The following is a 14,277-nucleotide window of genomic DNA, read 5'->3' as shown; positions in this document are numbered from 1 at the left end:
AATTGGACTCTAATATTAATGGCATCAATGTGTATATAGCTATTTTAAACATCAGTGACCCAACAGCAAACAGCCATGATACGAGGAAACCTCCATCTGTTAAACAGTGCCGTGCTCCTGGTATGAAGCGGTTTGGCACAGTTTGGGGAAGGATAGGATAGGACTGCAATAAAAAGAAACAACTATCTTAATTCACGGAATAAGCAGATTGTCTATGGTGGTCAGGAAGGAACCTCCTCTATTTACAAAGTTGGCCAGGGGTATAATGGGGCTAGGATTCCTTCCTCTGAAGTATCAAACATTGTTTACTGTTGGAGGCCGACAACTGGATGAACTACTAGTTAAGGCTACGTTTTAGTCAGGGGTATATAGTACAAGTCATGGACAGATCACGGTCAGTAAACAAAAAATCATGGCCCGTGACCTGTCCATGACTTGTACCATACACCCCTGACTAAATCTTGGGTGCTGGGGTGGCACATGGCGTGTAGCCTGGGAATCTGCAGCTGCTGGGGAGAGGGACTGGTGGCACACAGCCCAGGACCCCTACTGCTGCTGCTGGGGATGGGGTGGCCCGAGACTGCCCCAGCAGCGGCCGGTGTAGCTGGCCCAGGGGCTGCCCGAGCTGCTCAGGCACCCGCGGCTGCAGAAGTCATGGAGGTCCTGGAAAGTTATGGAATCCATGGCTTCCAAAAACCTCCATGACAAACTCCAATCCAGGGGTTCTCAACCTGTTTATAATAGCGGGCTGCATATGCGGCCCACAATGTATTACACAGACCACAGGTTGAGAACCACAGTGCCCTCTCTCCCCCCCCCCGCAAAACCCCACACAGTCGCCCATGTCCAGCACCCCCCCTACCCAGAGACGCCTCCACAGAGTGGGACCAGGCATGGAGCTCTGGGCACAGAACTGGACAGCTGGGACCCGGATCTGCCATGTTGGTCCAGGCAGCCAGACTGGGGATCCTGCAGCTTGGGGCTGGAACCCACCAGCCCGACCCACCACGCAGGGCCAGGCAGCCGGCAGCCAGACCCAAGTCACCGGGCCGGGAGCAGAGCCCCACCTAAAACCTGGGAGTGCAGCAGCACCCCTGCAAACTCCTAGTTTCCAGTGCCCAACCCCCTCACTGCCCAGAGCCCGCCCCCCCCAAACCTGCCCAGAGACCCACTCTCCTGACCCCTGTTCCCCCTGCAGCACTCACCAGCCCCCTGCTGGTAGGAACACTCCTGCAGGCTGCCTTACGCCCTCTCCCCCTCAGCCAGCTCCGCCCTCTGCCAGACTAGAGCAAATTTTGAATTTTTGTTAGCACACAGCTGGGCCGCAGCTGTGTGCTAATTGGGCCAGGGGTTGAGAACCACTGGTCTAATCCAATAAGTCAGCTACTAAAGATACACAGGATACACAACAGAAGACTTGGCCAAAGGTTTGACAGAGATACATTTTTCTTAAAAGTCCATCTTAAGAACAGCTTAAAAGCAGGAGGGGTAGTTTGATTAGTGGTTTTAAAAGCAGCTATGATTAGTAGATGTACAACAGATACAATATCTGTCAAGAAAAAGAATGAATGCTTTAGGGGAAAATAAATCATTCTTTAGCTTTCCCTATAACAAGGCAAATTGATTTTGGATGTGAATTAGCTCAAACATACCCTGGAAGGTCCTAGTGGTAGTAATTTAAAGTGTCACCCTAACCAGGAAAAATACTGAATTTATATACAGAAATTATACTTTGTGTTAAATAATTATGGGTTAAATCAAATGACTTTAAATGAAGGTTTGTTTTATATCTTTCATAGCCACGCGCAAATTACTTAATGCTAACATGACACAAGTCATTGCCAGTCTCCAGGATGTTAATTGAAACTCTTCTATGTTTACTGCAGAGGAGCAACAGACAAATTTCTGTTTTCTTCAAAAAATGTTGGTGATATTGCAGCCATTTGTGTTGGTCACTGTCCAAAAGATGGAAGGAAGTCAACCACAAAAACTGATGTGTACTGGTATGTCCGAGAGATAATCATAACAGAGATGGAACTTTGCAACAAGTAAGTTGTTTCCATCAAAACAGACATGCAGTATGCAATAAAGAACTCCAGGAACTAAAGGCAGAATGGCCTGGGAGATTTAAATAGTATTGTAACCATATTTCTGAGGTTCTTCATAGTTAACCTTTCCTAGCCATACATGTTGAGCTTTAAAAATTCTTAGCATGTTTTAAAAACTAAGGGCAAGATATTTAAAACATTTAGGAGCTGCCGCAGACAAGTCTAATTTGCATGCATGGTTTCCATGTTTCTGGTGCAAAGTATTTGCATGTGCAGATGGATGCACAATCATAAAAATAATCAGCATGTATTTTGCAAAAAAAAAACCCAAACCCAAAACCCTGCACTCCTAAACTTGTCGAAAATCTAGACCTAGTGATTTAGATTCTGTGGGCCACTTTTCAAAGATTGGCCTCTAAACTGCTTCTGTGAAAAGGACATTCAGGCATGTCAGTATTCAACATGGGAGAAACCTCAGATTTGACTCCCTTTGCATTGTGGGATGGTTCCAGTAGGAATCCTTGGATCCAAAAGCACCTCAGGCGTCATCTACAAAAGTATAACAAGGGAGACACACCTCTTCAGTGCCTCCTGCTGATGTATGCAGTACGGATAGACTTGCTTGGCAGGTCTTCTGTGGCTTGGCTCTCCAGCCAAGTCACTAAATCCAGATGAACACCTTCTGGGGTATATACCATCTGATAGATAAACAGTCTGTCTGCCCTTAGTAGGTGCCTTCCACCCTTTCTTTGGGCTCCTAACTCAGTCCTGCCCACTTTGTGGGGCTTACACCACTGTACTTCTAGCCAGTAGCAGAACACAGGCCCGCCCAATACTCCAGGTTCCAACCCAGTGACCCTATGAACCGCCACAACATATTGCTCAATTTCAATTAGCTGCCACTTCTTTCCTTGGCCTTTTCCTACCTGTCCCCTTTTAGCTTCACCCTTATCTCAGGATTAAGGTGTTATGTCCTCACTCCCTACAAACCCAGCTAAGCAAATACAGCCAGTAACAGACTCTGGCTATCCTGTAAGCTCCTAAGGCCAGAGAGAAGCACCCCACCTTGCCCCCTCAAGTCCCAGCCAGGGACTGACCTGTTTGCGTCCTGCAGTGCCTTTTATCTGAGTCTGCTGGGCTCTGATTGGCTGCTTCCATGCAGCCTCGCTAGGCATATCAAGGATCCTCCCTCGCTGCTCCTTTCCTAGGGCAGGGTTATGGGGCCTCCAGGAGGGGGCCACAAAGGCCTAGTATGCCCTGTCACAAAAACCAAAAGATATTTTTATTCTCTGGTTTGGAGATGGTGGAAATTTTCAAGAGACTTCAAATCATCTTGGTAATCTCGTGTGATCGGCTAACCTCTCAGCACTTCAACTCCCTGGCCCCGTCAGCCTGAGCCCTTCATGTTCATGCAGCATTAACGAGCTGCTAGCATGGAGAATAGGCAGGAAAAGGAAAAGAATGGTCATCCGAAGAGCAAATACCTAATAGCTGTCAATCTTGGGCCAAAATAGCTAAGCAAGCACATCCAAACTATTAATGGATTCCTTTTCTTCTCTGCGATATTTCCACTACCGTTAAAGTACTTAACTTTAAGGGTTTCATTCCTGCTGAGACAGTTTAGTGTTTAAAAAGAAATCCTTGACGTGAGATTTTGATGTTAAGTGTCTCTTCCAGCAAATTAATCAACGGCTAAATCAAATCAGCCTGTAGAAGGGCCATGTTAATATTTGCAGAATGAAAACTCAGTCAGTCATATTCTTGTCTCGCAATCAAGGGAAACCTTCAGCTCTTAACGCCCGACCCTGCAATCACAGCCACATGCTCGAGGCTATTGTGCATCGGAAGAGCCTCACTGAAACCAGTGTGGCCCCACAGGGGGGCAGAGGTCTTTTTAAGGCACAATTCTAGTCTTTTATTTAAAATGACATAGTAGAGCAACAAGATTCTGCAGTAAGTTGCAGCCTGTCACAGCCCATTCTGCCCAGAACCCTGCCTTCTTGCATGTTCTCCATAACCACAGCCCTATCTAGCCACAGCTGCTCCACATTGCTGGATCAAGCCTTCAGCATTGCCTATCCCACAGGTTCAAAAATGATGAGTGGAGGACCCCCGTTTCCCCTCCACCCTCCCCAAAAAAGAACCCAGACAAATTTAAAAGATTGACTTAACAGTCATGATTTTATTTTAAATACTACATTTCGGTTCTTTTCCTTTGCCTTTTGGTTTTAGAGACATTGGCATACAATTGGGTCATGTTTTCAAGCTTTTCTCTGCAACTTTGAGGGGTAGAAATTTACAAGAAAGAAAGAAAGTTGAGATTCTCACCTAATGAGACAATTCCCCAAGCCGAGGTTTCAAGGAAAACTCAGAATATCACAAAATTCACAATAAAAATCCCAAGAGCTGGCTACTCTGCAGTTGTGAGAGAGTTAAAAAAGCTCTCACTGGGAAGTACGTTCCCACCCCTGAATAAGGACTTCAGGATTTATTCTCATCAGACCCTCTCAGGTACAAAACTCCTTTCCAAACATGGGCAGATATTTCTGTGGTTTCAGATGCATTAGAAATGTTGTAAGACGTTAAGAAATATGGTAACACTATGGTGCTGAAGCAGCCCTTTCTTCAGGTCTTAATTTTACTGGTGCATAATACAATCCAGCTGAATTCCTTGAGGGAGTGCCTACTGCCGTTTGGACAGGAGAGGGAGGAAACTCAGGTGGAAATGACTTGCATCATTGCAAATAAAATACCTCATTAAAAGCCCAGTGTCCAAACCTCTGGCTGATTACCAGACACACAGTGATTTATGAGTATGTTATGTGCTTCCTCTACATCGCCAGGGGCATTCCAGGGGAGTAAAGGGTTTTCAGCATCTGGTACATATTTCAGTGCTTGCTGCTTCCTTTGTCTGCTCAGGATGAGCTAAGAGTTATAAACGAGGAGAGAGGGGACACATATATTTCCTGCCCCAGACTTTAATATTCCCTCTTTTCCTGTTCTCCCTCACCTCTGGCCCCTTCCTTGTCATTCCATTGATGGTGGTAATTGTTGACCTTTACCTTGATTTGTGAGAGCATAGATGATGCACCTAACTTTGAAAACTTGCCCCTACGTTTGTTTTAAATCCAAAAGCCTGCTTGCCCTGCTGGGCTCTCCGATAGTAGCCATTTATGATATTATTTTTATAGCTCTGTAAGTGTACATGACACTTGACAGGCAAATAAGATGACAAGGGCACCACATTCAATTCTGGCATAAGTTGAGTGACTTCAGTTATCTAGGGACATGTTGGATTCGCCATCACTCAAAGTCTTTACAGCAAGACTGGATGCCCTTTTAAAAGCAATGCTCCAGCTCAAATAAAAGTTATGGGCTTGATGCAGGATTTACTGTGTGAGGTTCTGTAGCCTCTGTGATACAGGAAGCCAAACATGATGATCATAATAATCCCTTCTGGCCTGAAAATCTATGAAAGTGGGACTTGAAAGTGACTTCAACAGACACTGCACCTGCTGGCACTGGAGCAGAATTTGGCTCAAGGACCCCTGCCTGAAAGATATTTTTAAGCTGGTCTAGGCATAGGGAGCAGCATGGTCTGTTGTTTTTGATCTTCAGCCCTAAAGCCTAACTAAATGTGCTAGCATAACACGCCTGTCATTACACAACTCCCCCACTAATCTTCCCCTCGGCTCTGCAGTGGTACCTGGCCTAGCAGAGGGCAGCACTAAACCTGCAACATGGCGGCCTCAAAACAGGTTTTCAACCGGTGATCCGAGGAGGGGCTGTTCAGCTAGAAAGCCCCTTCCCCTTGCCACGTTGCATGTACAAGATGGCAAATCTCAAGGTGCAGTTTAGGAAGAGTGAAGTCATTTAAACTAGCTGCTTGAAAGCATGGGATTTGAACACTCGTTCCTCCAGGGTTGCCGCTCACACCTACAGCTACAACAGCCTTCAGAATAAGTCCATGATATCCATCAAACGTGGGTGGTAGGCAAAGCTTCCTCTTGGGGAGGCTAGCCCCCTGCCCACTTCTTCCAGCTGAGGACCCGCCTCCTCTGGCCAAAGCCCCGCCCCCACTCTCTGCTGTCAGCCAACTCCCATTGGCCCTGGCTGAAGCACCGAGCCTGGAGCCCCTCCCCTGTTCTGCCCCTTCCGCCCGTGACCCCGCCCATGGCTCCACCCTCTCCCACCCACCCCCCATTCACTCCTCCCCCATCCCTGAGACTGGAAAAGTTGTGTGCCTCACGCCTCAGCTCCAGAGTCGCAGCGGGGAGCTCCTCCAGCCCTGGGGCCGTGGTGGGAGGAGACTTTTCGGGGGGGGGTCCCAAATCCACCACTGCCCCTCTCCCTTGGTGGCTGGAGGGTTGGGGGGAAGGCTCAGCCTCCATTATGCACCACCTACGCCAAAAAATCCAGTAAAAGCACAAGTAAAAGGAGCTGCCTCCACTGTGATTAGGCCAGGGCTGTCTGAGGGCAAGAGGGCAGTGGAAATTGTTACGGTTTGGGGAAAATCAGCTGCCACAGGACTTTTGAACTTCAGAAAAAGTTTAAGGGTTCATACACATACTGTGTAACTCAAGCCAGCTGTTTCAGCTCGGCTTGTTCAAAGGTGAGTGTATTACCCTGGGTAATGCTGAAATGTAGAAGAACTGGAAGGTTGAAGGGCTGAGTTGACTTTCTCTGACTGGAATTTGTATTTCCAGGGAGGCTACATATTTCAAACTTGCAAAATAATTGGCTATGTCCTTTAGAGAGTTTCCTGTAGCACACCGAGCAGTGCTGTTTTTTTAAAATCCTAGAATCTTCAGTTCAAGTCCCAAGCAAGGATATGTCCCTCTCATTCTAAATACAAGGTTGAAACATTAGTAGTAGGTGAATTTCTAAATCACCTGTCCCCATTATACCTGGGCATTCATAATGCAAAGCAAAAGGCCATATTATTAACACACTGTTAACTTTCCTTTGGCAGATATTTTTTCAAGTGCAATGCAAAAATTCCACTGAGGAACAAGAGGGGTGACTACAAAGTCTTTGAGTGTGTCAAGGTCATAGAAAGTTTTGCCAGCAAAGCCCGGAGCTTGGTGCCAGTCAAATATGAGGTCATTGTGGTTACAGGGTCTGAAAAAGGAGCTGGGACCGATGCCAATGTCTTTATCACCATCTTTGGAATAAATGGAGATTCGGGCAAGCGTGCTCTCAAGCAGAAGTTCCGGAACCTCTTTGAACGGGGCAAAACCAATAGATTTTTCCTGGAAACCCTGGAGTTGGGGGAGTTGAAAAAAGTCCGGATTGAACATAACAACAGTGGCATAGCAACTGGCTGGTTAGTGGAGAGGGTGGAGATCACCAATTCAGCTACTGGAGTGACCACGATTTTCCCTTGTGGGAAGTGGCTGGACCGGAATAGAGGAGATGGTTTGACCTGGAGGGAATTATTTCCAAGATATTAACAGGGATTCATCTGCAGCCTTTAAAAGGAGCTGCTATGAAGATATTTATATTCACTGCAGAGGGGTTTTTCTTACTCACTTCTTACACCGTTTTGTATCATGTTTTTCTTTTTAAAATATTGTATTTTATATTGAAACGATTTTAGTAGGAATATATACTCCCTGGATTAACATTTTATAAAAAGAATCATACTTTTTAAATGTGTATATAAAAATGTGAATGGCAAATTTTTTCTGGTCCACTGATTATCCATATCAAATCCACTTCATTTACGGCTCAAAGGGTGTGGTTTTATGTGCCCAACTACCAAGGCTGGAAACGCCAACAGAGAACGGATGATCAGGCCGGCTCCTCTTTTAAACTACAAGAGGCTGCAATAACAATTAAGCTGACATAGTCAAGGGGGTTGGTTATAGCAGTCCCAGTTTTGACCTACATCTAGTAAACGTCTCTATATTCGAGTGTGTATATTTGTTTTTGTGTACACGTGCAATGAAGAGTTGAAAGCAACAACCCAGATAAGATTTTCTGAACAAGAGTTTCAGCAAGAAAGTGAATCATCTAGGCCAGGTCTCTGCTGGTGTGAATTGGCCTAGCTCCTTTGATTTCAATGGACCGACCCCAGTTTACCGCGGCTGAGGATCGGCCCCAGTGCACAGGTGTTAAGCAGCTCCAAGATCATAGCTATGAACTGAACAACATAATGATTTTGTGCTATTCAGCTGAATACATTAACAAAACACTTAACAATAATCAATTCTGCTTTAGGGAAGCAGCAAAGAGCACATGTTCAAAGCTATCTCAGCATCGTTCTGCACTGTGTGGCATGCATAGCAATCACTTGTAAAGGCAGCTGCCATTGATTTTATGGGGGGGTTTTAAGTATTGCAATTTCGACTTTTCAAAAAAGGATAGTTTCATGGGCAGAGTCAAAACTGAGACACCAGCACATGAGTTTCCCAATCCCTAATACCCTTTAATTCACCTATTTGGCTGGATTATATTAGATTTCCTAGCAAATAATTCTGTACTTAAAACAAAAAGAACATTTCTAAAAAAAATCTTTGGGACCCCATCGACCAACCTAGGAGAGTGCATACTATCTCCATTGAACTCCATGGCAAAACTCTCCTTGACGTCATTGAGGCCAGGATTCCACCCCCGGGGTATGTCCTGGTCTCCTGGTTCTACCATTGTTTGGGGCAAGTGGGGGAAGAACAGTTTGCCCAGCTGAGGAAGGGGAGAATCAGACTCCAAAAACCTGCAGATCTTGAGCAGGTGCCATACAGTCTGCTCTGCTCCATACACTGCTTCCTGGCCACCCTCCGTCCCAATAGTTGTGTTCCCATAGGCATCTCTGCCAGCAGATGCCTCTTCATTCCCCACTCAGGACAGGGGTTCCCAATCTGAGCAGGGGCTAACTGCACACATTAATCCTGACTTGGCCATCAGTGAGTTACACAAGCTGCCAACCCCTTGTGGAGTCAGAAACCTGCAGAGCACCAAAGTGGGGTTTTCAGTGGGGAAGGGGAGGGGATCTTACAGATGCAGCAATCCCTAGCATCCCAGCCAGGATCACAAGGGCTTCAGCACTTCCCCACCAATCTGCTAGCTAAGCAAAGCTACCCCTATGAAACATCTTCCTACCCTTTCCAGCCAAAGATTGGCTGTAGTCTCAGTTGTTTCTTTACCAAGGAGTCTGCTCTCAGATCCACCCTACAGCCTTGTAGTCCCATACTCTGCTCTACCTACCTGCAGGGCCCTGGGGGTTTAAAGGGCGATTAGCTGTAAATCCAGGGGTTAACTAGTGAATCTCATTTTGGGACAGGGAGCCATGTGGATTTGCATTGAATTGCTGATGATTGGTGCTGTTAATCACAGCCAAGGTCCAACAGCTCTTCAGATTCAATGAGCTAGGTCATTTTCCCAGCTCCCCCCTCCCCCATTTCTCTTTTGTTTACCACACCAGGGGCAGGATACATGATCCTGAGCAGCCTCATTACACGGCTTGTATCGCTGTAGATAGTTTAGGTACACTCTGAGAACCTCACAACAGCCCTGGGAGGTCTGGAAATACTGTTTCCCCATTTTACAAACGGGGAACTGAGGCGCAGAGAAGCTAAGGCCCAGCTCCACAAATATATTTAGGCTCTTAAGTGACTTTCCCAAACAGGGAATCCATGATCAAGCAGGGACCTGACACCATGTCTCCTACAGCCGAGGCCAGTCCCTTAAGCACTGGCCCATCCTTCCTCTCGTATGCAGTAGCTGTAGTAAAGTCGGTACCACATGGGCCAGCTTATCTGAGCCTACTAAATGGTATGTTTTGGTATCGGTGAGGCATTTTTCTTCTACTATTCGGGAATCCATGCTAAGGAGTGGCACCATACCTTTGCAAGCTACTCTCCCCTGGGCAAATTTCACACTACAGGGGTCCTACATCATGATCTTCTTCTGTAGACGCCAGCCAATGTACCTCATAGGGCTTGTCTACACTACCGTGTGGGGGTCGATGTAAGATACGCAACTTCAGCTATGTGATTAGTGTAGCTGAAGTTGATGTACTTAGATCTACTTACCACGGTGTCTTCACTGCGGTGAGTCGACAGCTGACAATCTCCTGTCGACTCTGCTTGTGCCCCTTGTTCTGGTGGAGTACCAGAATTGAGGAGAGCGTGCTCAGCGGTCGATCAATCGCGTCTAGTATAGACACGATAAATCGACACCCACCCCGCTGGATCTATCGCTGCTCGCCGATCCAGCTGGTAGTGTGGACAAGCCCTTAGAGTGCATTCAGCTATGTGTCGTCAGTTAACAGATAATCATAGAATCATAGACTTTACGATCAGAAGGGCCCATTATGATCATCTAGTCTGACCTCCTACACAGCACAGGCCAAAGAATCTCACCCACCCACTCCTGTAACAAACCTCTAACCTATGTCTGAACTATTGAAGTCCTCAAATCGTGGTTTAAAGACTTTGAGGTGCAGAGAATCCTCCAGCAAGTGACCCCATTCCCTATGCTGCAGAGGAAGACCCCCCCCAGGGCCTCTGCCAATCTGCCCCGGAGGAAAATTCCTTCCTGACCCCAAATATGGCAATCAGCTAAACCCTGAGCATGACTTACCAGCCAGACACCCAGGAAAGAATTCTCTGTAGTGACTCAGATCCCACCCCATTTAACATCCCATCACAGGCCATTGGGCATAGCTACTGCTAATAGTTGAAGATCAATTAATTGCCAAAATTAGGCTAGTCCCTCATATCATCCCTTCCATAAGCTTAGTCTTGAAGCCAGCTATGTCTTTTGCCCCCACTGCTTCCCTTGAAGGCTTCCCTTCTCTTGGAAGGCTGTTCCAGAACTTCACTCCTCTGATGGTTAGGGTTAAATGGCTTAAATCAATTCATTTTCCAAACCTTTCTGGTAAATGGTGATTTTTGGAGAACAGTGAGTTACTGAAATCTACCTAATAATCAACTGCATAAGTGATCAAGTACTCACTGATGTGAATAATAACAGTGATTGACTCTCAGACTCTGTCTATAACTGTCGTTATTCCCTCCAGCTACAGGCCTGAGGCTACAAAGTGCTGAGTATTCAAATCGATGGGAGTTGAGAGCTCGCTGGAGGATCAGACCCTACAATGGAACTAGCTAGGGCCAGCATCTGTGCTAATGAACACCCGGCATGCTTCACTGGCACGGCTATGCCTAGCTAGGAGCCGAGCCCAGGGACCTCCTGATTTTATAATGCAAGCCACTGGTATCACAGCATGTTTAACCAACTCCGTACAGTAGATTATACTGTGAAACAATGGGCAGCGTTGAGGAAGTTTGTCCTGCTGCCTCCGGCTGTGTCGCAGCTCTCTGGGGAATCGGGCATCCGTCACCATGGGCAAGCTGTCGTTCTTGTAAAAGGTTTCATCCTAAGCATGCATTCAAAACTAGCCTGTAGTGGCTGGAGCCTCGGCATGTTCATTTGAAGGGCTTGACTGCCTGATCAGCTCCTCCAGGGGCTAAGAAGCGTGCTTTATTCCCCGCCCCGCCCCATAGTACCACTAGTATGTTATTTATAGATGCTCTGGACTACCAGAACCCCACCGCCCATGGAGTTATTATCCAAATTATGACGCATGGAATTCTGTGACAGCAGAAGTGCAGGTGGTCAGACTCGATGATCACTGTGGTCCCTTCTGACCTTAAAAAATCTATGAATTAAAATCTATGAGGTTAGCCTCAACTGAGATCAGAGCTGGGCTAGTCCCTGTACAAACACATTGTGAGAGATAATCCTCCCCCCCAAGAGTTTACAGTCTAAACATGCAGAGGTTGGGAGAAAAGAGGTGGTGTTATCCCCATTTTAAAAATGGGGAATTGAGGGCCAGAGAGATTTAAGTGACTTGCCTCAGGTCACCCCACAAATCTGTGGCAGAGTTCAATCTAACTCTCCTGAGATCTACGTCAGCGCTTTAACTGCAGTAGGGGGGGCGTATGAACTAGCAAACGAGATCTTCCATGAAGTTGCCTTGAGCTATTCTCTGAAGTAGAAGGTGGCTATTTTTCTACTATCTGCCTTTTAATTTTAAAAAGTTTCTTTCCCCCTTGAAGTAAACAACCACTGTGCATAACTTTTAAAAAAGCCACGTTGTGTTATAGCAGTACGATTGATCCCATTGTGTTATAGCAGACGTGCCATGCTAAAACGCAGTTCTCAGGGGTTTTTATTTTAGCCCCAAGTTCCTTGGTGAAAGTGACACTTCGGGAATTTCAGTATTTTCGTTCACTCTGCAGTTTTATTTTTGCGATAGAACATACATGATCATCTTCTTATGCTCCAGGTGGTAACCGACAAAAAACATTATTTATTTATTTAAGTCTGATCAGTCCATAAGTTTGGTTTCTGGTGCTGAGTAAGTGACAAGAAGATTTGCTTTTTTAAATAAAGATCAGTTTTTAAAACATAAGTCAAGCAACTTTCAGGCTAAGAAACATTTGATGTCTGTGCCACTGTTTTTAATTTGGCCCAGGCTGACAGTTGCTGCAAGTCATGGCAGGCAGACAGCCGTCTGAGGGCCTATGGCCAGTCAGTTGGTGGTTCCAGGCCAGTATTGAGTGATCAAGTAGCCATGTCACCAAAGGACACACACATGACAAGCCCGAACTGGCCTCCTCATAGAACGAAAGGCGGTCAAGTGGTTCAGGCACTAGACTAGGACTCAGAAAACCTGGGTCCATTCTCAGCGCCACCACAGATGGCCTGTGTTGACCTTGAGAAAGTCACTTAATTCCCAGATCCTCAGCTTCCCACCTGTAGCATGTTCCATATACTTCCCTCCCTCAAAGGGTGTTTTGTGAGGACAAGCTATACCTATCTGGGAGGAGCTCCCATGGTATAGGCATGTGGCAATATAGAAGTGCCTAGATGGCCTAAATGGGTGCCCATACTGTGAAAAGTATGACATTTTGTATGATGACCACATTGCTTCCAAAGATAAATATGGCCTTTGGTCTTTTAGCACAACTTTGCCTTGGTTTTAATGAACACCAGAAATGATCCATACAGTCCAGTGGAGAGGGACCAGCAGCCTCTGCTTCAGAGGACGGTGCAAAAAACCACAGTTCCCCCCCACCCCCCAAAAAAACCTCCATAATGGACAATAGTGGCCTAAGCCACCTATAACTGTGGCCATTAACCAAAATGGTGACATTTAGTCCTGGATCAAATTAGCCAATTCTCATGCTCTCCATTGTTACTTTGCAACAGATCTACTTATGCTGCAAGTGAAAGTGACTTTTGTTTTTTGCATCTTTACTGTAATGACTATAAACTCCAAGAGCAGAGGACGTGGCCTATACCCTCAGACACCAGAGTATGACCCAACCTCTAATTAATTCGGGGTAGAAAGATTATTTTTTATTTTTTAAATCAAGATCAGTTTTTAAAAACCTGGTGGGTGGTTTATCCCATAACTGCCACTGCAGGGTTTATGGCATCGTCTTTTAAAGAATCTACTACCGGCCACTCTCAGAGACCGGAGTCTAGCTGGATCCATGGAAATCCCAATGCATAAGAGTTGCTGGTTGGGAATGAGGTACATCAATCTATATAGGGAAATTGGCACATCACCCTTCCTTCCATCCCTCCCCCCCATTATGCTGGCTCTAGTCAATGCCATATTCCCCCTGCGCTTATACACACTCCAACTTCGGAAAGAAAAATGGCTTCTTAGTTCACTGAGCTCAATCACATCAGCTACGTCAACAAGGCTTACGTTGCCAAGTTACTGCATAGTTCCAAAATGAGAGCCGCAATCTCTTACTGTTGACACAGAACACACCTGCTGCTGTGGACAGAAGTAATCACTTGCAGGTTTTTATCTATTCTAAAGGCAGTCTAATAGCTGCTGGAAACGCCAGGCAAAATTTTGCTAATAAGGAACCAATGGGGAGTATGTTAATACCAAGGGTCACTGATCTTGCTGTGACCATGGAGGATAATCTTGGAGGGGGGAGGAGGGAAAGCCTTAAAACTTACCCCTTGTTTTCTATAAAACTAAACACTATCCCATCTCAGGGGAGCTATTCATTTGCTACAACAGCTAATGCTATGAAAGTAATGAGGTTCAATGGAATTTTCCCAGTGTAGGGATTTGCATTATGTGGCTAAAATGAATACATTCTTCGCAACGCTGAGAACCTGTGGGAACAGATCCTCAGCTGGCCTAAATTGTCAAAGCGCCATTGACTTCAAAAGCGCTGGAACAATTTACACC

At 46.0% G+C, this 14,277-nt stretch overlaps 1 protein-coding gene across 5 annotated transcripts in view; it reads left to right on the top strand.

The window, feature by feature from the left end:
* The window catches only part of LOXHD1 (lipoxygenase homology PLAT domains 1), a 315,277-nt gene extending 307,392 nt beyond the window's left edge, over positions 1-7,885 (top strand). For 2 of the 5 annotated variants that reach the window (XM_048851014.2, XM_048851013.2), the window contains 2 exons: positions 1,887-2,048; positions 7,021-7,868. In XM_048851014.2, the coding sequence (XP_048706971.2) occupies positions 1,887-2,048; positions 7,021-7,501 (643 nt within the window). In that variant the 3' untranslated portion in view covers positions 7,502-7,868. Of the gene's footprint in view, positions 1-1,886; positions 2,049-7,020 lie in introns of all 5 variants that reach the window. The other 3 variants (XM_075128349.1, XM_075128350.1, XM_048851015.2) reach the window with 3 other exon arrangements.
* The last annotated feature ends 6,392 nt before the right edge of the window (positions 7,886-14,277 follow it).

The sequence above is a fragment of the Caretta caretta genome, chromosome 5 (genome assembly GCF_965140235.1).
Source record: "Caretta caretta isolate rCarCar2 chromosome 5, rCarCar1.hap1, whole genome shotgun sequence".
NCBI classification, from domain to species: Eukaryota; Metazoa; Chordata; order Testudines; family Cheloniidae; genus Caretta; species Caretta caretta.
The sequence above is the reverse complement of the archived record's forward strand: the minus strand, read 5'-3'. Positions and strand labels throughout refer to the sequence as shown.